General features: G+C 50.1%; 2 protein-coding genes and 1 long non-coding RNA gene across 6 annotated transcripts in view; 2 read left to right on the top strand and 1 right to left on the bottom strand.

The window, feature by feature from the left end:
* LOC310757424 overlaps positions 1-26025 on the bottom strand; it is a 116629-nt gene that overhangs the window by 56598 nt on the left and 34006 nt on the right. The gene's annotated exons all lie outside the window — the stretch shown is intronic.
* LOC310756768 (uncharacterized protein) overlaps positions 1-26025 on the top strand; it is a 47527-nt gene that overhangs the window by 7492 nt on the left and 14010 nt on the right. The window contains exons 4-5 of one of the 2 annotated variants that reach the window (XM_083601478.1): positions 771-2905; positions 2939-4699. In XM_083601478.1, the coding sequence (XP_083457604.1) occupies positions 771-2293 (1523 nt within the window). In that variant the 3' untranslated portion in view covers positions 2294-2905; positions 2939-4699. Of the gene's footprint in view, positions 1-770; positions 4700-26025 lie in introns of both variants that reach the window. The other variant, XM_083601479.1, reaches the window with a different exon arrangement.
* Positions 10511-24729, top strand: LOC310756594 (uncharacterized protein). 3 transcript variants are annotated; one of them, XR_014544944.1, is made up of 6 exons: positions 10655-11072; positions 11619-11692; positions 13460-13534; positions 14207-15979; positions 17578-17852; positions 19503-19641. XR_014544944.1 is itself a non-coding variant. In XM_083600919.1 (5 exons), the coding sequence occupies exons 2-5, from the start codon at positions 11659-11661 to the stop codon at positions 21401-21403; spliced, it is 2241 nt and encodes a 746-aa protein (XP_083457045.1). In that variant the 5' UTR covers positions 10511-11072; positions 11619-11658; the 3' UTR covers positions 21404-24729. The 3 variants fall into 3 exon arrangements, 2 of the variants coding, with proteins under 2 accessions (XP_083457045.1, XP_083457046.1); XM_083600919.1 differs by lacking the exon at positions 14207-15979 and having other exon boundaries at positions 10511-11072; positions 17578-17808; positions 19503-24729; XM_083600920.1 differs by lacking the exons at positions 10655-11072; positions 11619-11692; positions 13460-13534 and having other exon boundaries at positions 15841-15979; positions 17578-17808; positions 19503-24729.

Raw genomic sequence — 26025 nt, forward strand, 5'->3', positions numbered from 1 at the left:
CTACAGTCCAACCTTGGTTCCCGAACGGCTTAGTTGCCGAATGAATCGGCTCCCGAACGCCGCCAACCTGGAAGTAATTGTTCCGGTTTGCGAACATTTTTCGGAAGCCGAACATCCGACGCAGCTTCCATGGCTTCCAATTGAGTGCAGGAAGCTCCTGCAGCCAATCAGAAGCTGCGCCTTGGTTTTTGAATGGTTTCGGGAGTAGAACGGACTCCCGGAACAGATTAAGTTCAAGAACCAAGTGGTACCTCGAGTTACAAATGCCTCTGGTTACAAACACTTCAGGTTACAAACTCTGCTAACCTGGAAGAGTTATCTCAAGTTGAGAACTTTGCCCCAGGATGAGAACGGAAACCGTGTGCCGGCGGTGAAGCGGCAGCAAGAGGCCCCATTAGCAAAAGCAGGCCTCTAGTTAAGAACAGTTTCAGGTTAAGAATGGACCTCCGGAACGAATTAAGTTCGTAACCAGAGGCACCACTGTACACAACTTTGAGAAGACACCCGAAGGCAGCCCTGTATAGGGAAGATTTTAATGCTATTGTGTTTCTGTATATGCTAGAAGCTGCCCAGCATGGCTAAGGGAAAATAATAATAATAATAATAATAATAATAATAATAATACAACAACAACAACAACAACCACCATGACCTGAAAGCTGAGTTTTGAAGGAATCCTTAGCACGGCTTATATTTTCCTTGACCTTTGCCTGCTCCTTCAATGTGCCGACTGTCCTAAGGGAGATTTCTTTTCCTCTGTGTCTTCCCAGCAGTCGAGGGACTGGGCAGTGAAGAGGAGGAGGAGAGCGACGAGGAAGATGTCCAGCAGCACGACAGCCCTGCGGTGGTGCAGCTGGAGGCCGGGAACTGCCAGAGCCTGCACTGGAGGGTGGTGCAGCAAGTGGGCGGCGGCAAGGTCCTGGCGCGGGAGGGGCCTCCCCTCATGGTCCTGCAGAAGGGCTACGAGTGTGAGGACTGCGGCAAGGTGTTCAGCTGCAGCTCGCACTACAGCAAGCACCGGCGCACGCACACGGGCGAGCGCCCCTTCCGCTGCGGCGACTGCGGCAAGAGCTTCAACGTCAGCTCCAACCTCTACCGGCACCAGCGGGCGCACGCCAGCGCCGGCGCCAAGCCGGCGGCCCCCGCCCCCTCCCTGATGCCCAGCCGCGGGCTGCCCTACCAGTGCGCCGAGTGCGGGCGCTGCTTCCGCCGCAACACGGAGCTGGTGACCCACCAGCGCCTGCACACCGGGCGCCTGCCCTTCCAGTGCGGCGACTGCGGCAAGAGCTTCTCGTGGAGCTCCCACTTCGCCCGCCACCTGCGCATCCACACCGGCGAGAAGCCCTACCCATGCGACGAGTGCGGCAAGCGCTTCAGCCGCAGCTCGCACCTCTACCGGCACCAGCGCACACACGGCACCGGTGCGGCGGCCAGCGTCACCCGTGCCTACATCTGCACCTACTGCGGGCGCAGCTTCAGTACCACACTGCACTTTGACCAGCACCAGCGTACGCACCGCGGGCGCAAGCCCTACAAGTGCACCCTCTGCGGCAAGGCCTTCGCCGACGGGCTGGCTCTGGTGAAACACCAGCGCCTGCACCTGATGGGTGGGGACCAGAGTCACCAGTGCGCCGAGTGCGGGCAGAGCTTCGGCGGGCGCTCGCAGCTGGCCCGGCACCGCCGGCTGCACGGCACCGCCGAACAGCCCTACGGCTGCGGGGAGTGCGGGCAGAGCTTTGGCACGCGGAGCCAGCTGGCTCAACACCGCCGGCTGCACCTGTCGGCCGACAAGCCCTACCGCTGCGGCGAGTGTGGGCTGAGCTTCACCTGGAGCTCCCACTGGGAGAGGCACCGGCGCATCCACACGGGCGAGAGGCCCTACTCCTGCGCGGACTGCGGCAAGCGCTTTGGGCGCACCTCCCACCTCTACCGACACCAGCGCACCCACGCCGGCGGCCAGCCCCACGTCTGCCCGGACTGCGGCAAGAGTTTCAACAGCACCTTGCACTTCCAGAGGCACCAACACACCCACCACCTAGAACCGGATGCCGGTCCGCTCCCCGGCCGGGCCTGCGGGGACTGCAGGAAGCCCTGCGCCGCCTCTGCCGCCTCCTCTTTGCTCAAGAACCAACACACGCATGCGGGCGAGAGGCCATACCCCTGCCCCCAGTGCGGGCGCCGCTTCCGCGACACAGAACATCTCTACCGCCACCTCCGCAGCCATGCCCACCGGGCAGGGGAGACTGTCCTCATGCCGGCTTCTACACAGCGCAAGGAGCTTGTTCCGTGCTAAGGCGCTGAGGCCGGTTCGCCCGGCAGCGAGAGCGCTAGGCTTTGTGCTGGGGGGTCAGACGGGGGCCCTGCCATTGGCCAGCAGACGTTCAGTGCTTCCCAGGTGTTGTTTCCCTAGGTGTAAAGGCCCGGCCCAAAGTCCATTGGTAGGGGCGAGTGCGCTTTGCGTTCTGGAGGTACGAAGGAAGTAAAATGGGGCAGTATCCCGTTCTCCCGTTCCGTTAGCAGGAGGGTTTGTGCGGCGTTCTCCTTTTCCCTGCCACTGCGCACCCCTTCCCAGGTCAGCAGGGTGAGGTACAAATAATAAATTGATTATTATTTTTCTTCCCAAATTTCTCCGGAGAGTTGGGAGACCCCCTAAAGCAATTTTAGGGGGGTGCGAGGAGAGGAAGAGAACATTACTTTGCGCAAGCGAAAATCCTTGTGTTGATGGAGCAATTGCGTAGCGCTACTTTGGAATCAACCCATGACGTCCCTACTGGACTGATTTGGGTCAGCATAAGCATAGGTGGAGTTTCAGGTCCCACTGATCTTTACATCAGGCACACTCTCTGCCTGTGAAAACGTTCTGTCCAATCCAGAAGCTGCCTCTGCACCCACCTGACCTTGTCCAGTACGTTCTTCACCTGCCACCGCTGCTTTGCAGCTGCTCTCCTTTGAGTTCAAGATGGCTGCCATTGGCTCCTCTGTTCCTGAGGGTAAGCTGTGTGATTTGTGCTTCAAGTAGCGCACGCTGTCCTTGCGGAAGAGGAAAGGGCCGGTGGAGATGGTCTGGGTGCATCTGCACGCCAGGCCAAAGGCACAGTCGCAGCAGCACGAAAGAAAGGAAGGCAATTCTTCACCAGAACAAATCATGAAAATCGCACAAGGCTTGCAAAGCTGATTCTGCGACTGCACAATATTCAGTTTTTTTATTTCCAAGAGCGTCTTTGGTGAGGATTTGGAGAAGGGTTGGACCAGGCCTAGCCAAAGTAGGAAGAGGAGGGTGGCAGCCAGCACCACAGGAAGTCACGTAGGACACAGCTGGTTGGCCTTTCAGGTGATGTTGGATTCCAACTCCCATCATCCCTCACTGCTGGCCCTGCTGGCTGGGGCTGATGGGAATTGGTGTCCCACAACATCTGGAAGATCTCAATAGGAAATTCACAAGAGTCCCATTTCTGTGGTACAGAAGGCTTTAAACCAGGCTTTCTCGAACTCCGCCCTCCAGATGTTTTGAGACTACAATTCCCATCATCCCTGACCACTGGCCCTGCTAGCTAGGGATCATGGGAGTTGTAGGCCAAAAACATCTGAAGGGCCAAGTTTGAGGAAATCTGCTTTAAACTGTGACAGACACATACACCAGATGTTGTTGGACTCCCAACTCCCATCACCCCAGCCAGCATGGCCAATGGTTAGGGATGATGGGAATTGTAGTCCATCAACATCTCTGAAGGGACACAGGTTAGCTACTCTGGATATGCAGCCCTGCCCAAGTCATATTTTGCCTCCAACAGGCCTGGCCTAAATTATTTTTCTTCCTGAGGGTGGGAAACGCAAATGGCACTCATCCCAGTTCAGTTGTCAATATGGTGTTGTCACCAATGCTAGTCCCACTCAGAGTAAACCCACTTGAGTTACCGACTGTCATGCGGCCTTTCCATTTACAAGAGCAGTGTCAAGGCAGGATTGGGGCCAGGTCTCCAGGACTCCGCTCAGCAGAATGAGGAAGAGTTCCCTCAGCCATGGCAGGGTTGGTTGAAGCAAGTGAAATGATACATGTGACCATCAAAAGAGGGGCTCACATAAGTTCATGAAGTGCAGAGTATAAAATTATCCAATGGTGCCGCTGCAGAGGAGCCCTGTGGAAAGGGCAAGATGGCTGCTCTGTTCCCACCAGTGTTCCTACCCCTGCCACCAGATTCAAGGGGTGGGGAAGGGAGACCAACCCTCCCAGAATCAGAATTATTGTGCAAAGTAAGCAACACACCACAGGTTTCCTTATCTTAACACGGCGGTCTGTGCCTCCATTTGTGTTTAGGTTCACACTAGCAATTTCTCTAACCTGAAAATTGCCCCTTTCGTGTTTTGATCCATGGGTGTATTTTACCTAAAAAAATGAAGTGAGTTGCAAAGCAGTTTCCCCAGCAAGGCGACTTTGGAAACGGAAGTTTTGTGGAGGTGTTGACCTCTTGCTCCCTTGCAGAATGCCAAGGTCTGTTGAGGAAGCTGTGCTTGCTCACCCGTTTTAAGTTTGTAGTACAGTGGTACCTCAGGTTACAGACGCTTCAGGTTACAGACTCCACTAACCCAGAAATAGTACCTCAGGTTAAGAACTTTGCTTCAGGATGAGAACAGAAATCGTGCGGCGGCAGTGGGAGGCCCCATTAGCTAAAGTGGTACCTCAGGTTAAGAACAGTTTCGGGTTAAGAATGGACCTCCAGAACGAATTAAGTTCTTAACCTGAGGTACCACTGTAGTGACGCGTCCCCTGTTAAAAAGGCATAACCAAAAATCTCCCCCCCCCCACCAGAGTGATGTGGTACAATCCATTCTACCGCCTCATTCTAATTTTGCTTTCCAGCATGGATAGACTCTGTTCTATTCCATGGCCATTCCAAACCTGATCTGAGCTGTCATTGCCAACATTTCACAAGTTTTTGTGCTTGGTTCCGAGACAGCTCTGCCTAATTGCGTTAAAATATAGCAACCATAGACATTTAGGACTAGTTTATACAATCAGCAGAACACGGTAGAATGTCCTCCTGGACTTTTAACACTTCAGGCTCCAAGTAAGAGGTTCCATGTCTTTATTCATGTCTATCATGAATAAAAATCCCTGCACCATGAAAACTAGCAGATCAGGGGAATGACTTGGCTAAACCTGACATGCTAGTTTTATATAAGCATAAATATGGAATCCATCCTTCAAATAAGTACAGTCCAGCTTTACCTTTTGCAGAATGTATCATTAGCCTAGCTTCCTGCTCTCCAGGGTTTTTCCAAGCCATTACCAATATTCCTGCATTGCAGGGGGTTGGACTAAATAATAATAATAATAATAATAGTATTTTTTTGTTTATATCCCGCCCTCCCCAGCCAAAGCTGGGCTCAGAGAGGCTAACAGCAATAAAAGTAACACAGCATTCTAAAATCAATTCATTCTAAAATCAATTCATAATCAAATTAATGGCAACCATTCTGAGGGCAACCCTGTTTAGGGAAGTTTTAAATATTTAATGCTGTATTGTTTTTAACACTTGATTGGGAGCCGCCCAGAGTGGCTGGGGAAACTCAGCCAGATGGGCAGGCTATAAATAATAATTTATTATTATTATTATTATTATTATTATTATTATTATTATTATTATTACCATTGGGATAGAGTTCTATGAGGATTACCAAAGGAGGGCGCCTTCCAACTCTACCATTTATGATTCTACGATCCTTTGAATTGGAACTGCTAGTGATCAACCTTCTAGAGCCCTAAGACAAAGGGCTATATTTCGTTGCAACATTTAAGTCAAATCTCCCGACTTTTATTTCAATGGACTTTGGCTGCAAGGGAGGTAATAGATTAGGTGGGTAGATTAGATAAAGAAGTAGATCAGAGAGATGTCGTAGCGAGGGATCGGATATTACGTGGAGCTGGGCATTTCCTGTTGTAGAAGGCTTGGGGGGGGGTCTTTTCTCGCATCCCGTATAAAACAGTCCCACTGGAGCAACTGAAGCAGACTGCTTTGCACCCCTTTGTAAGACCCCACCGTGCCCCTTTATAAAGAGGCTGGTGGAAGCTGGTTGGCAGTTCTGTCACTCTTGGTGCCATGGGAAACAGCAGGAATAACAAGGCAGGAAAAAGTCTTACCTGCAGAACCACCTTGATAGTTTTCTGCATAGCATGACCTGAGACACACACCCCCCCCTCTCACAAAAAGACCTTGGACTGCCTTGAATCTCACTTGGGTGGTGATGGTGCGTTTTGTTCCTTGCGTCAGCACAATGATTTCATACTGGATGTTGTTAAGAACCTGTTTTTGGTATCTTGGGGAATATCTACGCCCCGCGCCCCCAATTTCTTCTGCGTTGTACCACTTCCCACACCTCTTGTTGTAACGTTACTACCTGCATACACCAAACTGACCTCATTTGACCGGAATGCCGTCTGCTATCAGAGGTTTTTCCTGGGGGAAAGAAACCCCAGACAAGGTCTCGAAGAGTTGATTTTTAGGCGTGTTAAGATTATACATGGTGCCCAAGTAAGGAAGCAAAAGGCCAGTTTTAAATACTTGATTTCATCTTTTTGGGTTTGCAACAGGCCAGAAAAATAAGCCAGCCTGTTTCGCTCCTGTTCCTTTAATGAAGGCTTAGTAATCAGAACAGATGAACATGGGAGTCAGATCATTGGTCCATCTAGTTTAGTATTGTCTGCACTGACTGGCAGCAGCTGTCCAGGTGTTTCAGGCCGGGGTCTCCCAGCCATAACTGGAGGTGCCAGGGATCAAAACTGGAATCTGCATGCCAAACAGACGCTCAGCCACTGAGCTTTGGCCCTTTCCTGCAAAACCAGCCACATGAAGCTGTTCATGGCACGGAGTTACAGCATTGCTACCGCCTGATCATAGAGTTCGAGGGGACCTCAGAGGTCATCCAGTCCAACCCCCCTGCTAATGCAGCAAATCCACTTCTTGAAGCATCACTGGTATCCTAACCACTGCAGGTCAAGCAGCTGCTTAAGGGACAATAAAAGGGGCTTGCATCGAAAGCTGATGCAAAAGTATTCATAATTCCCATCCTTTTTACTTCCAAGGAGAAAGCCCAGCATACTAAAGGGAGATCTAAAACTGTCATATCTGCTATTCCAAAGAAGGGACAACCCTGTATACTTGAGCACTGGAGAAAGGCCATTCACTGTCTTGTAGCTGCCTTCCTTAACTGGGACTTAGGAGTTGTGCATTGTGATTTCCTGTCCCTTTACTGTTTTGCTCTCAAGGCCAAATGTTGAAGGGAGCACTTGGCAGTTGCTTAGCAACCGCAGGCTATAATGCCTCCCCAGCCACTTCCAGCTGGACCAAGAAGTGGTCCAGGAGCATCTCTTCCAAGTCCTTCCTTCTTCCCACGATGCCCCCACAGTCAGGTGAAAGTGGGTTGTGTGTCCCCTACAGCCAGCTTTGCAGTGTCTCCAACCGCCCCGTCCATCATCTTGAAGAGATGGAACAGCTTTTCGAAGGATGTTAGAAATTAGAACAGCTTTTCCCCCCAGGAGGAGGGCACACCTTGCGTGTAGTGGTCGCTCACAGACAGCAGCAACTCTCAGCAAACTGATTGTTGTTGTTGCTTAGTCGTTTAGTCGTGTCCGACTCTTCGTGACCCCATGGACCAGAGCACGCCAGGCACTCCTGTCTTCCACTTCCTCCCGCAGTTTGGTCAAACTCATGCTGGTAGCTTCGAGAACACTGTCCCACCAAGCAAACTGATTAGATGAAACCAAGTGTGGGTTTAGAGAGAATTTGGTGGTAGGCTGTCCTGACCTTTTGTCCGTTTCTGATCCAGCCGTGTCTGAAGTGAGCAGGAACTTGTACGTACGTATTGTGAATAAAATAGACTAGGGGAATAAAAGTGAATAAATCTTGATCAATGTTCAGAGCTGTTTTTCTCCTCAGTTTTCTCTGGAAATAGAAAGGATGGGCGACGTCATGGTTAAGTCTCCGAGCTGTCCTTTTTATGTCGAAAGAAGAGCCTACCAGTGGCCCACCTGGGCCAGCATCCTGTTCTCACAGTGGCCTACCAGATGCCTATGGGAAACCCGCAAGCAGGATCCGAGTGCAAGAGCCCTCTCCCCTCCTGCCATTTCCAGCAACTGGCCTTCAGAAACATTAGTGCCTTTCAACCATGTAGGCAGAGCAGGGCCATCAAGGTGCTATGCAGGGCTAATGGGTGTTTCTGAAGAGGGATTGACAGTTAAACCACTCTGGGAATTGTAGCTCTGTGAGGGGAATAGGGGTCTCCTAACAACTCCCAGCACCAATAATAATAATAATAATAATAATAATAATAATAATAATTTTTATTTATACCCGGCCAGAGCTGGGCTCAGGGCGGCTAACACCAGTAAAATTACAATAAAAACATAATAAAGGTAAAGGTACCCCTGACCGTTAGGGCCAGTCGCGGACGACTCTGGGGTTGCGGCACTCATCTCACTCTATAGGCCGAGGGAGCCGGAGTACAGCTTCCGGGTCATGTGGCCAGCATGACTAAGCCGCTTCTGGCGAACCAGAGCAGCGCACGGAAACTCCAGAGCGGTACCTATTTATCTACTTGCACTTTGATGTGCTTTCGAACTGCTAGGTGGGCAGGAGCTGGGACCAAACAACGGGAGCTCACCCCGTTGCGGGGATTCGAACCGCCAGTGTGGGTGTAGTGGTTAAGAGCGATAGACTCGTAATCTGGGGAACCGGGTTCGCATCTCCGCTCCTCCACATGCAGCTGCTGGGTGACCTTGGGCCAGTCACACTTCTTTGAAGTCTCTCAGCCCCACTCACCTCACAGAGTGTTTGTTGTGGGGAGGAAGGGAAAGGAGATTGTTAGCCGCTTTGAGACTCCTTTGGCTAGTGATAAAGTGGGATATCAAATCCAAACTCTTCTTCTTCTTCTGATCGGCAAGCCCAAGGCTCAGTGGTTTAGACCACAGCGCCACCCACGTCCCGAAAAAAACACCACATGGGGGGGGGTCAATGCAATATAAAATGCAGCATCATTTTAAAAGTAGCCCATGGATCAAAACCGTAAGGGGAGGGAAAACATAAGGGTCAGACTGAGTCCAAACCAAAGGCCGTAAGGGGAGGGAAAACATAAGGGTCAGACTGAGTCCAAACCAAAGGCCAGGCAGAACAGCTCCATCATGCAGGCCCTGCGGAAAGATGTCAAATCCTGCAGGGCCCCGGTCTCTTGTGACAGAGCGTTCCACCAAGTTGGGGCCGGTACTGAAAAGGCCCTGGCCCTAGTCGCAACCAATCTAGCCACTTTGCAACTTGGGACCTCCAAAGTGTTGTCATTTGTGGACCTTAAGGTCCTCCGTGGGGCATACCAGGAGAGGCGGTCCCGTAGGTACGTGGGTCCTTAACAAACTACAGTTTCCAAGATTATTTGGGGAGAAGCCACGACGGTTGAAGCAGTATATTGGCGCTTTAAACATGTGGCTCATCATAGCACATGCAACCGAACCCCTGCATTATCACTGAGGCTCTTCTAAAAAATTCATATTGACTGATCCTGAAGTACCTTCTGAGACATACCAGGAATAAAGGTAAAGGTAAAGGAACACCTGGCAATTCAGTCCAGTCACGAATGACTCTGGGGTTGCGGCGCTCATCTTGCTTTAAAGGCTGAGGGAACCGGCGTTTGTCCGCTTCCACAGACAGTTTTTCCGGGTCATGAGGCTCTTGTGGTACTAGGGGGTTGCCCCGTGTTGTTGTTTAGTGGTTTAGTCATGTCCGACTCTTTGTGACCCCATGGACCAGAGCACACCAGGCACTCATGTCTTCCACTGCCTCCCGCAGTTTGGTCAAACTCATGCTGGTAGTTTCGAGGATGCTGTCCAGCCATCTCGTCCTATCATCCCCTTCTCCTTGTGCCCTCCATCTTCCCCAACATCAGGGTCTTCTCCAGGGAGTCTTCTCTTCTCATGAGGTGGCCAAAGTACTGGAGCCTCAGCTTCAGGATCTGTCCTTCCAGTGAGCACTCAGGGCTGATTTCCTTCAGAATGGATAGGTTTGATCTTCTTGCAGTCCATGGGACTCTCAAGAGTCTCCTCCAGCACCATAACTCAAAAGCATCAATTCTTCGAAGGAGCGGCTCCACCTCCATCGTTCTGCCCGGACACTGAGGTCCAGCGCCGAGGGCCTTCTGGCGGTTCCCTTGCTGCGAGAAGCCAAGTTACAGGGAACCAGGCAGAGGGCCTTCTTGGATGTGGCACCCACCCTGTGGAACGCCCTCCCACCTTCTCTCAAAGAGAAAAATAACTACCAAACTTTTAGAAGACATCTAAAGGCAGCCCTGTTTAGGGAAGCTTTTAATGTTTAATAGGTTATTGCATCTTAGTGTTTTGTTGGAAGCCGCCCAGAGTGGCTGGGGGGACCCAGCCAGATGGGCGGGGTATAAATTAATAATAATAATAATAATAATAATAATAATAATAATAATAATAATTCGGCGATCAGCCTTCTTTCTGGTCCAGCTCTCACTTCCATACATCACTAGGGTTGCCCCGTACAGGGTCCTGAATCCTGATCCTTTCTGAGGATCCAGCAGAGGGCTCCGGCGGCTGCTTCTCAGCCATGGAGGCTGCTGTCTTCTCCCCTCCTTTCCACCGGCTGCATCCGGGGTTGAGCTTCCTGGGTCAGCAAGCGGCAGCTGCTGCTGCTGCATCCATAGTGACCTGGGCGTCCGTGAGGCCTCCCCACCCCGCCCCCTGCACGCTGCAGCGGAAGCTGCCCGCACGGCCCGCTTTGCAACCCGATCCCAGGAGTGGGAGGCTAGATCGGGCCGCAAACGCCGCCACTACTCCGCTCCGGGAGAGGTGGAGGAGGAGCAGGCAGCCCCGGGCTCTTTTCACCATTAATTCCAGAGCTGCAACTGGAAACTGCAGGGCATTGCAAAGCAAGGCTGAGCCCGAGAGAGCAGGGAACAAGCAAGCAAGCCTCGCTTGAAATCTCTCCGGAGGGAGGCTCCGAAAGGGCGGGAGCAGAATCTGCAAGGATGGAGCCGGGCTGCAGTCTCTCCCCGCACTTCGTTTGAGAGTAAGTCCCCTATAATTCAATGGCGCTTAAAGGTTGGAAGAGGGCCAGGCCTCTGTTTGAAGTCATAGACATAGGAGCCAGTTCCTAGGGGCCCCGAGTCTTGCTGGGTGACTTGGGGACAGTCCCTGTCTCTCTCAGCCTGGCCTACTCCACAGGGCTGTTGTTGTGAGACTAAACGGGGAAGGAAGAGAACCACATAATAATAATAATATTTTATTTATATCCCGCCCTCCCCAGCCGAAGCCGGGCTCAGAGCGGCTAACAACAATAAAACACATACGCTTCCTGGAGCTCCTTGGAGGAGAGGCGGGATATGGATGCCAATAATGATATACAAGAAATAAACAAATTGCACCAAATGTTGGGATTTGAGTCTTGGGGTTCTGACAAGTCGTGCACCGACCAGCCCCTCTGCTCCTTGGTCTCTCATCCTACAAAGACTGCCTCTCTCCCAAGCCCTAGGCCTAGAGGAACCTGACTAACTCCTCTGCATTCCTCAGTCCTACCACATGTTTAAGTGTGGAGGACGGTTGTCTGTCGTTTCAGGGGTTTCCCACATCTGCTGAAGCGCCTGGTGACCAAAATCATGCAGGAGAACTACGACAACGTCATCTCATTGGGTGAGTAGCCATTTCCATGCTTTTTTTTTTGTTAGATATCAAGATGCTAACACACTGTCCACGCCATCTTACCCCAACCTAGTGTCTCCCATCCTTCTCTGATGCTGTGGACTATAAGTCCCTTCAGTCCCGAACACTTGGCTTGCTGGTTGGGACTGACGGGAACTATGGTCCAAAATATCTGGAAGGTACCAGATTGTGGAAGGCTGGTCTGTACTGCCATGCCTCCTAATCAGAACTCCTTTGGAGGGAAAGGCACCATCATTTCAAACACAGCAGCCCTTTAGTTTAGCTGTTTATTTATTTATTCATTTGTTCAGTCATTCATTCATTCCACAAGATTTATATACAGTCATACCTTGAATCCCGAATGCCTTGCAAGTCAAACATTTTGGTTCCCGAGCGCCGCAAACCCAGAAGTGAGTGTTCCAGTTTGCGAATGTTCTTTGGAACCCAAACATCCGACGCAGGTTCCACGGCTTCCAGTTGGCTGCAGGAGCTTCCTGCAGCCAATCAGAAGCCACACCTTGGTTGTCGAATGTTTTCGGAAGTCGAACAGACTTCTGGAACAGACTTCGTTCGACTTCCGAGGTATGACTGTACTGCTTGATTGTAGTAAAATTGCAAAGTGGTTTACAAAAAGAATAAAACAATAAAACTATCAGTTGGAAAACCAGTTAAAAACAAGTACTGTACAGTGGTACCTCCAGTTGCGGATGGGATCTGTTCCGGAGGTCTGGCTGGATCGCGATGTTTCCACAACCCGGAGGACCACTTCTGTGCATGTGCACGCAGAAAAACTCGGTAAAATACCTCCAGGTTTTCTGCGTTCGCATCCCGAAGTTTACGTAACCAGAGGGTTATGTAAACGGAGGTACGATTGTATTTAAGACATTCAGAAATAACCAAAATCAACAATAAACTAAAATCAGATCTACATGTTTGGATAGGCTTGTGTAAACAAACATGTTTTTAGCAGACACTGAAAAGAGTACAGGGAAGTCAAGGCACTTGCCTGAAATCAATCAGCAGGGAGTTCCAAAGTCTAGATGCCACTACAGTGGTACCTCAGGTTAAGAACAGTCCTCCAGGTTTCGGGTTAAGAACAGACCTCCAGAACAAATTTTGCCTCCATTTGGCAACCATTTGTTACTTATACAATAGGCCAAGCACAGGGGTGGCAAGTCTCGATGAAATATGGCTATCATCTATGATTCTATGAAATATACCAAATATAGCCATATTTCATCGAGACTTGCCACACCTGTGCTTGGCCTATTGTATAAGTAACAAACGGTTGCCAAATGGAGGCAAAATGCATAGGTTTTGCTGCACCTTGACATGTCCTTAATTTATGATACTTTGTAAGTCAGTTTCTCGGAGCTGAGAATAAACATTACTTGACCGAACCATCTATCTGAAGGAAAATCCAAAGACTCTATCCTCTGTTTTGGCTAGCAGTGCATTCTACTGCTTCTAGCAGAAGCTCTTCCCACTTAACTAGGCATGCCAGGGCTTGGACCCAGGAACGTCTGCATGCATAGGGTTGCCATATTGCAGAAAGTAAAAACCAGGACTCCCTGAAAGTTGTTGAGCCTAAGGCATATGACAGCCCTAGGCATGCATAGCTTGTGCTCCACACACTAGGCCATATGGCCACTCTCTCCAAAGGACTTAGCCCTGGACTGACCCCTTCATGCGGTGCTCTAATCTTGGGAGCATCTCTCCACTTCCACTGACTTGCCCCTTCTGTTTCTGTCTCCACAGCGGAGGAGATCGCCATCAGTTGGCCCCGGATCACAGCTTTCGCTGAGTCCCACAGGAGGAGAGGACTTGTGCCTGGTAAGTTGGCACCCGCCCACCCACCCACTAGGGCTGCGCGATACCTGCTTTTCAGCATCGCAAAAAAATAATCACCAGCAAAACACCGCAATATACCGATAGATCACAAAGTCTGAAATAAGGATGATGCTATGTTGGCCAGCTTCATGTTTCTTCTTTTCCCGCGTCGTGTTTTTTGCATAGCACGCACACATGCAAACAAGTACCATGATGCGCGATATATTGCCAGGTCAAAATTATGAAGCCAATCTCACGATACCAGCTTCAAACTGGCCTTGGGCGATATGTCGCCCAGCTGTAACACACATCATGTGCTGCAAGAGTGCCCCTCTGGAAGGGAACACAGTCCAACCTCGGTTTTCGAACGTCTCGGCTGCCGAACAATTCGGTTTTCGGACGTCGAAAACCTGGAAGTAAATGCTTTGGTTTTCGAAGGCGCTTCGGAAATCGAACGTGCCACGCGGCCTCCGCTGAGTGTCGGCTGTTGCGTCCTGAGCGACCGCGGAAAATGGAGATGATATTTGGCGCTATGTAGTTGGCTTATTATTATTATTTGGCTTATGATTTGGCTTATTTTATTTTATGCTGATTTGGTGTGAGAAAACCGAGGTACCACAGTATTTGGCTTATTTTATTTTTATTTTATTTTATGCTTATTTGGTGTGGTGTGAGAAATGGAAAGAAGCTGCGAAGAAGCCAAGAGAACCATTGACAGAACAACAACAGCGGTGGAGAAGGAAAATATTTCCAAACACACAAGCGGTGTCCCTGTATGTCGTCCGACAACGCAGTTTGGTATGGCCGAATCTACAATTGGTAGCATCTTAAAAAATAAAGGAGCCGTTGGAGGAGCCGACGTCGCAAGGGGCGTTGAAACACTTGCAAGACAAAGAACACAGACAATTGAAGAAGTGGAAAAATGGCTTACCATATGGATAAATGAAAAACTGTTGGCCGGTGACCACATTTCTGAGAACATAATTTGTGAAAAAGCTTTACAGTTGCATGCCGACCTCACCCAAAACACCCCTGGAACAAGTGCTGAGAGCTGTATTTTCAAGGCAAGTAGAGGGTGGCTTGATAATTTTAAGAGGAGGAGTGGCATTCACAGTGTGGTGAGACACGGCAAAGCTGCCGACAAAGAAAATGCCGACCGATTTGTTTTGGAATTTAAAGATTACGTTAAGGCCGAGGGTTTCCTTCCGCAGCAAGTTTTCAACTGCGATGAGACAGGCCTCTTTTGGAAAAGAATGCCAAAGAGGACCTACGTAAGAAAGGAGGAGGAATTATGGCCAGGGCACAAGCCCATGAAAGACAGACTTTCCCTTTTATTTTGTGCGAATGCAAGTGGAGATTTTAAGTTGAAGCCGTTGCTGGTCTACCATTCTGTGAACCCCAGGGTATTTAAGAAAAACAATGTCATGAGAAGCAAATTGCATGTGATGTGGAGGGCGAACAGCAAAGCTTGGGTAACCAGGCAGTTTTTTATCGAGTGGGTTCATGAAGTGTTTGGGCCAAGTGTGAAAAAATACCTCCGAGACAAACATCTTCCCATGAAGTGCCTACTTGTTGTGGATAACGCTCCAGCTCACCCTCCAAGCTTGGAAGGTGAGTTGGTGGAAGAGTTCAGCTTCATCAGTGTCAAGTTTTTGCCCCCCAACACGACTTCTCTCATCCAGCCCATGGACCAGCAGGTCATATCTAATTTTAAGAAGCTTTACAACCGAGCCCTGTTCCAAAGGTGCTTTGAGGTGACCTCAGACACAGGCCTGACCCTCAGAGAGTTCTGGAAGAACCATTTCAGTATCCTACATGGCTTACATCTCATAGACAAAGCATGGAGGGACGTGTCTCAAAGAACACTGAAGTCAGCCTGGAAGAAATTGTGGCCAGAAGCTGTCCCGGACCGCGTACCTGAGGACGTTGAAGAGGATGCTCTTATTGTGGAGGATATTGTGTCTCTGGGGAAGTCCATGGGCTTGGAAGTGAGTCGGGATGATGTGGAGGAGTTAGTGGAGGAGCACAAGACGGAGCTCACCGCAGAAGAACTTCGAAACGTTCTGATGGAGCAGCAACAGGCGGCAGCTGAGGAATTGTTTTTGCAGGAGGAGGAGAGAAGAGAAAGTGTTCCTACCGCACTGATCGAAGACATGTGTGCAAAATGGGCTGATCTGCAAGTTTTTGTTGAAAAATATCACCCCGATAAAGCCGCCGTGAGTCACGCCACGAGCACTTTCAATGATCATGCGATGTCTCACTTCAGACAGATTTTGAAACGTCGGGAAGAAGAGCAAATGTCCCTTGAGAAATGGTTAGCGAGGAAAAGATCCAGTGAGGCTGAACCAGGTGTCAGTGGTGTAAAAAAAATCAAGGAAACGCAGGAGAGGAGTAACCCACAGTGATTATTAAAGAAGGACCCCCCCCCAAAAAAACCCATCATTGCAGGTAAGAAAAATTTACATTTATCATCTGCGTTGTGTTTATTTATTATTGGTTTTACAATACAGTTTAATGTGTTTATTGCTTTCATTGTGTATCATTAGATAGCAAAATTCAAGTTAAATTGCTGTATTAGGGGTAATAATAATAATAATAATAATAATAATAATAATTTATTATTTGTACCCCGCCCATTTGGCTGGGTTTCCCCAGCGACTCTGGGCGGCTTCCACAAAGGCCAAAAATAAACTAAGATGTCACACATTAAAAACTTCCCTGAACAGGGCTGCCTTAAGATGTCTTCTGAATGTCAGGTAGTTGTTTTTCTTTTTGACATCTGGTGGGAAGGCGTTCCACAGGGCGGGCGCCGCTACCGAGAGGGCCCTCTGCCTGGTTCCCTATAGCTTTGCTTCTCGCAATGAGGGAACCGCCAGAAGGCCCTCAGCGCTGGACCTCAGTGTCTGGGCAGAATGATGGGGGTGGAGATTTTAAAGGTCTGGAACGGATTGATTCATTTTGCATTGCTTTCTATGGGAAACCGCACCTCGGTTTCCGAACCTGAATGGCCTTCCGGAATGGATTACGTTCGAAAATTGAGGTTCCACTGTAATGCAGTAATCTTGGGGAAGCGTTGCAGAACAACCAGTTATAAATCTAATACATAAGTCAATAAATAAGCAGGATGACGTTTGCACAGTCCAGCATGAACCCACCATTTATATGCTGTTATTGTGTCAGTGTTATATTGCAGAATGCAGAAGAAACTGACCTGTCTTGAAAGCCCTTTTGTTTTGCTAAACCACCTGCACACCAGACTCTTTTTTTAAGCATCTGTGCCCTTGCTTTTGAGCTGCTTTCACCTGCATTATCTGTCTCTGTTTCTATTGTGTTTACTATTTTATTCTGCTATTAAAAAAACAAAAAAAACCCACTATATGTATACTATTTTATTCTGCTATTTTTTAAAAATAAAAAACCGCTATACACATGCACACACACACATACATACATACATATATATATATCAGCAGCGCTGATCCTAAAACAGAAGGGTGGATTTTTTTTTGATTCTTAAATAAAAAAGAAAAGAAAATTCAGGTCCGTTCATTGGCATGGGAGCTGTACCAGTTTAATACAGTGGTACCTCAGGTTACAGACGCTTCAGGTTACAGACTCCGCTAAACCAGAAATAGTACCTCGGGTTAAGAACTTTGCTTCAGGATGAGAACAGAAATTGTGCAGCGGGAGGCCCTGCTAAAGTGGTACCTCAGGTTAAGAACAGTTTCAGGTTAAGAACAAATTAAGTTCTTAACCCGAGGTACCGCTGTATTACGGCAAGAATGAGCAAGAACTCTCCATTATTCTGTTGGTCTTGCTCCAGGCTGACACCGGGGACAGTTTTGCCTATTTTTAAGTCAGCGTCTGTAACTGTGCTTTTTAAAAGTGGCTTGGTGCACAGACGTTAACCATTGTTCACCTCCATGCTGTAAAAAGCTCATTTCCTGTATATCAACCCGCCATTAAGACATGGTCCTGTTTGGTTGGCAGCCCTGACTGGGCACCCCAGTCTGATCAGCGTCCCATTTTGTCCCCCCGTGGTGCAGACGTGGAGCCCGATCAGGGCCAAGCAGAACAGACCCCGATGCACGATTCAACGGCAGCTGGCCCCAGCGAAAGCGGGATGAATGCCGATCTCCGCCGGCAGCTGGGCCTCATACTGCAGACAGCCGGCAGGAACCAGGTGGAGAAGATGTTGCGGGAGCTGGTGAAGGAGCAGAGCCAGGAAGGGAAGCGGAAAGCCAGGAAGAAGGCGCCAAAAAGCCCCAAGGATGAAGGTGGGCGCGGCTCGTGGCACGAGCTGCAGTGCCGGTAAAACAGGGTGTGTGTGAAACTCCTAAGAAATAAGAACAAAACTCAGCTCAGTGAGGCTGGCAGGGCCAGCTTGGGCTTCCTGCCTTCCCCCTGAACCTGTTTGATAGATTGATTATTCTTTATTGAACTTACCAGGCACCCAAAGGGTCTCCAAGCGACTTCTGTTTAATCATCTTTTATGTATGGCATTTACATAAATGATTCCCCCTCTCAGTTCAAGCTCCACAACAACCCTGTGAGGTAGGCTAGGCCGAGAGACAGTGACTGGCCCAAAGTCACGCAATGAGCTTAATGGCCGAGTGGGGATTTGAACCCTGGTCTCCTAGGTCTTAGTCTGAGACCTTAATCACTACACCACACTGGCTTCCTTACCTTCTCCTCCTACCCCACTGTCCCCCAGGATCAGATGAGGGGTGAAATGTGAGGAGCAGAAGCAGGCTACCTGAGGCGTAGTCTTCGCCTGCTTGCATGCAGCTCGGATAGGGAGATATATCAGTTGAGGTGGGGGGCGGGCCTCTCTATTGCAGCAGCTGCTTCATTGGGTGCAAAACTAGGGGTAGCTGAGATCCCTAAGACTGATGGACATGCCGTTTCCTAACCTGTAAGCGTACTTCTGATGATAAAGAGGTCATACTTCACTCCAGACATTCCTTGCCTGATGGTGGGAATGTTGTGGATAGTAGGAGAAGATACATTGATTAAATATTATCCTTCCTCACTCACGCTAGTGAGATAGTAGCAAAGCACATTCCCGGAAGCAAGTTCATGAATTCGTTAGAATCATAGAAGTTGAGCAGTTTAGTCTGGCTCGTCCAGATTGGATTGTTTCTAGTGAATTTCCCCTTTAAATGTAAAGGTAAAGGGACCCCTGACCATTAGGTCCAGTTGTGGCCGACTCTGGGGTTGCGGCGCTCATCTCGCTTTATTGGCTGAGGGAGCCGGCGTACAGCTTCTGGGTCATGTGGCCAGCATGACTAAGCCGCTTCTGGCGAACCAGAGCAGCGCACGGAAGCGCCGCTTACCTTCCCGCCGGAGCGGTACCTATTTATCTACTTGCACTGGCGTGCTTTCAAACTGCTAGGTTGGCAGGAGCAGGGACCGAGCAACGGGAGCTCACCCCGTCGCAGGGATTCGAACCGCCGACCTTCTGATCGGCAAGTCCTACAAGAATGATACAACTGTCTTCTTTAAAAAGTAATGGTAAAGTTTACTTACATTCAGTTCACAGTATGGTCCTGAAGGCAGGCTTTAGCTTGTAGTTACAGTTACAGTTGTAGAGAAAAAGAAGTCTGAGCTAGGCCTCAGACTTTCTACCTTGTGGCTTTCATCCTCTGTAAGGATGAGCCATGTGCTGCTGGCTAAGAACCAGCGGAAGAGCAGCAAAAAGCCAAAGGGCCAAAAGAGAAAGTCAAAAGAGGAAGCTGCGTGACTAGTCCGTTTATAGGGTCTGCTAGGGTCACACCCATCTACCTGCTCACACATGGGAAGGATGCTTCAGACCAGGTGTGACAGGAAGTCCTCCCTGTCTGGAGCAACACTCCCCTGTGTATCCACTCTAGGAAACAGGAAATGTTGCATTTGACTGCTACAGTGAAGATACATCACACAGAGACAGCGCCATGACAACTTGTCTCTTTCCCCCCCACCGAAATGACAGCCGCTGAGGAGAACGAAGAGGAGCCACTTCAGGGGGAAATCAGCCTGGAGAAGGCAGAGCCGCCGGATTCCCTGTCAACGGGGAGTTCCAACAGCCCAGACGAGGCGGAAGAAGCCAGCGGTGGTCGGTGCCAGCTGGACCTGGAGGAGGGGCAGCTGCCGCGAGTTCCAGCAATCTGTCTGCCGGAGGCCAAGGCTCCCAAGAAGCTCCAAGACCGGCAGGAAAGGCCGGGAGTGTGCGTGGAGTGCGGGAAGAGCAACGCGAGCGGCAGCGGGCGAGGCCACAGCACCCCGACCCCGGAGAGGCCTCACCAATGCGGCGAGTGCGGGCGCTGTTTCCGTCAGCGCTCCATCCTGGCCAAGCACCAGAAGATCCACTCGGGCGAGAAGCCCTACCCATGCACGGCTTGCGGCAAGCGCTTCAACCGCAGCTCCAACCTGGCTCAGCACCGCCGGGTGCACACGGGCGAGCGCCCCTTCCCCTGTGCCGCCTGTGGCAAGGCCTTCACCCAGAAGTCCGACCTGGAGCGCCACCAGCGCGTGCACACGGGAGAGCGGCCCTACGCCTGCTGCGACTGCGGCAAACGTTTCTCTGTCAGCTCCCACCTCGACCGCCACCGCCGCACCCACCGCCACAGCCTCCGGGAGGAGGAGCCCCCCGCAGCCACCGCCCCGGCCGCCCACCGCTGCCCCGATTGCGGGAAATGTTTTGGGCAGCGCTCGGCGCTCTCCAAGCACCGCAAGACTCACTCTGGGGAGCGTCCTTATCAGTGCGGCGCCTGCGGCAAGCGCTTCAGCCGCAGCTCCAACCTGGCGCAGCACCAGCGCATCCACACGGGCGAGCGCCCTTTCCCCTGCGGCGACTGCAGCAAGCGCTTCATCCAGCGCTCCGACTTGGAGCGGCACCAGCGGGTGCACACGGGCGAGCGCCCTTACACCTGCGCGCAGTGCGGGCGCGGCTTCTCCGTCAGCTCCCATCTTGACCGGCACCAGAGGGTCCACCAAGCCCAGGCGGCTGCTGCGGCCGCCCACCGCTGCCCAGAACACATCAAGGGGTTCCTTCTTGGGGTGGGCAGCAAAACGGGTTTGAAACACCCTCTGTGCGGCGGCGCCAAGGGACGCTTCACGCGCAGCAGCTACTGCCTGGACTGCGGGAAGAGCCTGGGCAAAATGCCGCCGCTCTCGCTGCAGCCGCCGGCTGAGAAGCCCTTCAAGTGTGAGGATTGTGGGAAAGCTTTCGCCCAGCGCTCAGCGCTGGTGAAGCACCAGCGCATCCACACTGGGGAGAAGCCGTTCTCCTGCACCGACTGCGGCAAGGCCTTCATCCAGAGGTCGGACTTGACCATCCACCGGCGGATGCACACGGGCGAGAAGCCGTACCGCTGTGACGCCTGTGGCAAGTGCTTCAGCGTCAGCTCCAACCTGCTAACGCACCAGCGCACCCACTTGGGCGAGAAGCCCTACGCCTGTGGCGAGTGCGGCAAGGCCTTCATCCAGCGCTCCGAGCTCACCATCCACCAACGCACCCACACCGGGGAGAAGCCCTACAAGTGCGGCGTCTGCGGCAAGTGCTTCAGCCGCAGCTCCCACCTCAACCGGCACCAGCGCACCCACAGCAACGGCAAGGCCTCAGCCGGCAGTGCCGGGACGGCCCACACCACCCTGCTGGCCGCCAGCGCTGCCAAACCTGCCGCTCCTCTGCCCGCCTCGGCCTTCTCAGCCTCCTTCGCTTCACCTGGGCCCCTGCCCGCCCTGCCTTCCTTCCCCTCTTCTATCTCGTCCCTCCCGATCCCTTCTTTGGACCTGCCCTGGTCTCTGTCCTTTCCCTCTCGAGGCTTTTCCCACTCGTCCTTCGCTTCCCCTTCCCCCAGCGGGGCCCAGGCTTCATCCCTGATCAACTAAATCCTGCCCGCCCTACAGTTGCACACACACCATATATGGAAAGCTTCCCCCCAAAGAATCCTGAGAACTAGTTTGTCAAGAGTGCTGGGAACTGCAGCTCTCTCCCTGTGTGCAAACGACAATTCTAGGATTTTTCGCGGAGGGGTGTGTGCCCTTCAGGTGTGTGGTATGTCTCCATTTCCTGCTTGGTGCTCTCCTTTTCCATCTAATGGCCGCCTCTCATTCATCCCAGCTCTGTTCTCATTCTGCTTCCCTGGTTAAACTAGCACCACGTCATGCCCCGTTACAATTGCTTTGGCTTGAACCTGGATCATCTGCTCGCCTGGTGAGCATCCCTCATCACAGGCAAGTTTCTTCCCCTTGGCGGTTACATTGCCTGCAATGAATGATGCCACTGAAGGGAGCCAGTGACGAGTGAGACTGCACTGTGAGAAGGAAGTTTCCCCTCTGAACCTGAGTGTCTTAAATTGCACGGTCTGCAAGCAGCTTTTGGCTTGACGTGAAGGTCTTTTTAATAGGAGGGACCATTCAGAACGTCAGACCCACCACCCTCCTGCACGAACACTGCTCTGTGGACTGAAACGACGGAGGACTGCAAAAGTTGAACCACCGTTTATGTAGTTGGAAAGGACCAAGAGGGTCATCTCATCCAGCCCAATCTTTTTCCCAACGTGAGATTCAAACCCATGACCCTGAGATTAAGAGTCTGCTGCTCTGCCAGCTGAGCTATCCGGTTGTGTTTGGGGCTCCGTGATCATGAAAGCGAGTTAGTGAAATGGTGGGCTGTCTCCTGCAGGGGTGGGGGCCTAATGGGAGCTGGAATTCAATCACATCCGGAGGGTCAAAAATTAGCCGCCCTAGCTCTTCTCCTCACACACCCTTTCGTCCTGTACTTCTCATTCCTCCTGTTCACGAACGAATGCAGCCTTCTTGGTCATCTTCAGGAGTTTTGGACTACAACTCCCATCAGCCCCAGCCAGCAAAAATACAGCGTAGTCCGAAATATCTGGAGGAGACCAGATTGGCAAAGGTTGACACAACCTAATGCAGATGAGCTTGCGCCATAAGATTCATTCACACAAGGGGTTTTTTTAAGCATGAAAAGGAGGAGGATTGGATTCTTCTATGATTCTAAACTGCATTTAAAGAACGGGAGGGGGTGATAATCCTGATTAATCGAGACTGTAGAGAGGTCCCACAATGTAGAAGCAGCATGGAAGGCAGGAGAAAGGAGTGTGAGTCCAAGGTTTGTTAAAAGGCAGTCAACGTATATTCAGGCTACCTTTTGAAGTCTGGAATAGTGATTCTAAGTAGCTTCAGCTTTCATGAAAAAGGTCCCTGTTTGCACCATCCATTTAAACGACTTTCCTACCCTTTTAAACAGCCATGGTTTCCCCAAAAGAACCTGAGAACTGTAATTTGTTAAGTGTTGAGAGTCATCAGGAGACCCCTGTTACTCTCACAGAACTAAGATTTCCAGAGTCCTGGAAAGGACAACTGATCGTTAGGCAACTCTGGGAATTGTAGCTCTGAGAGGGGAGTAGGGGTCTCCTGACGACTCTCAGAACCCTTCACAAACTACAATTCCCATGATTCTTTTTTTTGGGGGGTGGGGAGAGCCATTATTGTTTAAAGTGGTGTGATACTGCTTTAAATGCATCGTGTAGATGGGGGTCTTAAAAACTGGGATTAAAAATATATGTACCTGGGTTAATAGATTGTCAAACACCTGCCTGGATTAGGGTGCAGCTGCTGGGGGTGGGCTGTATAATCCTGCGTCTACCCTGATGGTTTTATTCTGCAATTTGCAGTCTTCTGCCTCTTCCTTTCCCCAATTCTGCTACCTCCAACTCTTCGTCTCTCTTCTTCATCCCGCCTGATTCCATGCATATTTACTTGGATACAATCCGCAGTGAGTTCAATGGGCTTACTTCCATGTAAGGCGAGGTGGGGAATTTGTGGCCCTCCAGAGGCTGTTGGACTGCAACTCCCATGAGCTCTCCAGCCAACATGGCCAATTTATCGTGGGCGATGGGAGTTGTAGTCCAATAGCCTCTAGAAGGCTTCAGGTTTCCTCAGCCCAGATAAGTTTTCATAGGATTGCACCCGTTAGCACACCTGTATCTCATTCCCTTTGGCCTTTCCACCATCTGCATCTGATGCCTCTTCAGTTTGGCAATATCTACCTCAGTGGTTTGGATTGCTTTAGTAGCCATTTTCTGCTCCCCAAGGAAGTTCTCATTGACACGAGCAGAAAACATGAAGAGAAAACATACAATATAGTCGAGTTCTGAGGTTGTACGCTTCAGCTTATGAGAGGGGAATCACAGTTTTTTAAAAAATGTACACATATCTGAGGGATTTCTTGCCATTAGAATGCAACAGAAGGAAAGGTGAATTAGAAACTTTCTCCTTATACACTAGTTGTGTTTTTTTGTGTGTGTGTTTTTAGGAAGTGGTACAGCTCACACTTCAGTCTCATTTCCCCACCACATGAGGAGACCAGGCCAAAGCCTAAATTTTCCTGAAAATTTCTCGTAACAAAGTACCCTTGCCAAACTACAATTCCTCGGGTGGGGCACCCTGACGGTTCAGAACCACTTTAATGTAGATTTGCCTTCCTTGGTGTTCCTAACACCAGACTGGCTTCGCTTTTATCTTTGTATTTTCTTGCTTTTGGGGAGGCCCTTCGATCTGCTGGGAAAGGCAGACCTCTCACACTGTTATCATCAACTCGGTGCTGTTAATGTTATGGTGCATCTGTAGAAAGGAAACATGGAAGATGTGCTGCTTGGGGTGGGGGGTGGGAAGGGTCTGTAGGGTTTTCATACTGGCGGAGACCAAAAATACAACGGATTGTGTTTGACCGCTTGCTGCTGAAAGGACAGAGGCAGGTAGCAAATTATGTGCCTTGTCTCCAGACATCTCTGCCATCTCCAGCCTGCAGAAGATTACTGCCGTTGACTTGAAGCTATCTGCATCTGGGGCAAAGAAAAAAAAATTATGTACATTGCATTAAGAGATCTCCGCTGGGAAAAAGCTTCCCAATTCTACCAAGTTCAAAAGGCTTCACAGTTCATGGTACTCATGAATTGTGCATTTCAGCAAATCAAAATGTTGACAGGCATCTTTTCACACACACACAACATCCTTTTTATTGTTGGTATTATTAATATTATTGTTTGTGGTGTTGGTTTTTTGTTTTTGTATCGAGTGTAAAACTGGCTACTTTTTATTGTTATTGATGCTGATGAGGTTGGGGATTTTTTGCGGGGGAGGGGTGGAATTTCTAAACTGTGAAGAAAATAAAAAGAGAAGACACGGAATGATGGATTTTTTATTTATTTTATTTTTTTAGGAAGCGGAAAATCCATAAAGGCTTGCTTAAATGTTGACGTTAGGTTAAAACACACACACCAAAACCTTAAAGAAGTTTGGTCAAAGGTTTCAAAGAAGGATGTCAGAAACACTAGAGTGATTAATTTATGAGAAGGTCCACACTTAAAATGCAATGCCAGAGGCCTTGCTACTTTTACAGACTCGGGCCGAACACCGAAACAGCAAGCATTCGCCATGACTTTCCACAAGAGACTAATATGTTAAGCATTATACAGAAAATATATTACGTCCAGTGGCTAATTAAGCCCACCTGTCTATAAAGACATAGGTAGCAGGCCTCCAAACTGCGCTGACAACTCCCATCCCTAGGCCCCAGCATCTGAAGCCAGCAGATAAGCATAGCATCAAAGCAAGAGTGAAAGGGATGCAGGGAGCGCTGTCGTCTAAACCACTGAGCCTCTTGGGCTTGCTGATTGGAAGGTCGGCAGTTTGAATCTGCACAACAATGGTTAGCTCCTGTTGCTCTGTCCTAGCTTCTGCCAATCTAGCATTTCGAAAGCACACCAGTGCAAGTAGATAAATAAGTATCACTGTGGCGGGAAGGTAAATAGCGTTTCTATGTGCTCTGGCTTCCTTCACGGTGTCCCGTTGCGCCAGAAGCGGTTTAGTCCTGCTGGCCACATGACCCAGAAAGCTGTGGACAAATGCCGGTTTCCTCGGCCAGAAAGCGACATGAGCACCGCAACCCCATAGTTGCCTTTGACAGGACTTAACCGTCCGGGGGTCCTTTACCTTTTTACCAAAGTAAGAGCGCAAACATATGTGGTGAGCTCATTCTTGCAGCAAAAAACAATTAGTCTCAGGGTGATCTTGACTACCAAGATGGCGTTCACAGACCCTCCAAAACCTTTTTGCCATTTGGTTCTACATGAGGCGTTTGGCCTCCGTTCCTTGTTCCAGCATTCTCAGTCCACTGGAAGTTATTGGTGACGTATCTGCAGAGCCCTCTGGTCTGGTGCTGCTGAATGTCAGATCAGTCTATAATAAAACCATGCTCATTCATGATTTGTGGATGAGAGGCTGATCTGGTTGACTTTAAGTGAGTGAGCTGGGTGGACCTGCTTTTACCCAGCTGTGCCCATTTGCTTTTTCCATACTGCACCAGGCTAGACTATGGGGTTGAGGCAGGGGTGTTGCTATTATCTATAGAAACATCTCCTTGATCAGGAAGCCTCTTAACCATGAGACGGGTTTAGAGCAGGGTTTACCGAAATTGAGTCTTC

This window comes from Podarcis filfolensis (assembly GCF_964270895.1).
Source record: "Podarcis filfolensis genome assembly, chromosome: 2".
Taxonomy (NCBI): Eukaryota; Metazoa; Chordata; class Lepidosauria; order Squamata; family Lacertidae; genus Podarcis; species Podarcis filfolensis.

Excerpts from the sequence above, each read along its gene's own strand:
- LOC310756594 (XM_083600919.1), top strand. The coding sequence starts at position 11,659 with ATGCAGGAGAACTACGACAACGTCATCTCATTGG. Across the intron at positions 11,693-13,459 it reads CGACAACGTCATCTCATTGG|CGGAGGAGATCGCCATCAGT; the intron begins GTGAGTAGCCAT and ends CTGTCTCCACAG. Across the intron at positions 13,535-17,577 it reads GAGGAGAGGACTTGTGCCTG|ACGTGGAGCCCGATCAGGGC; the intron begins GTAAGTTGGCAC and ends CCCGTGGTGCAG.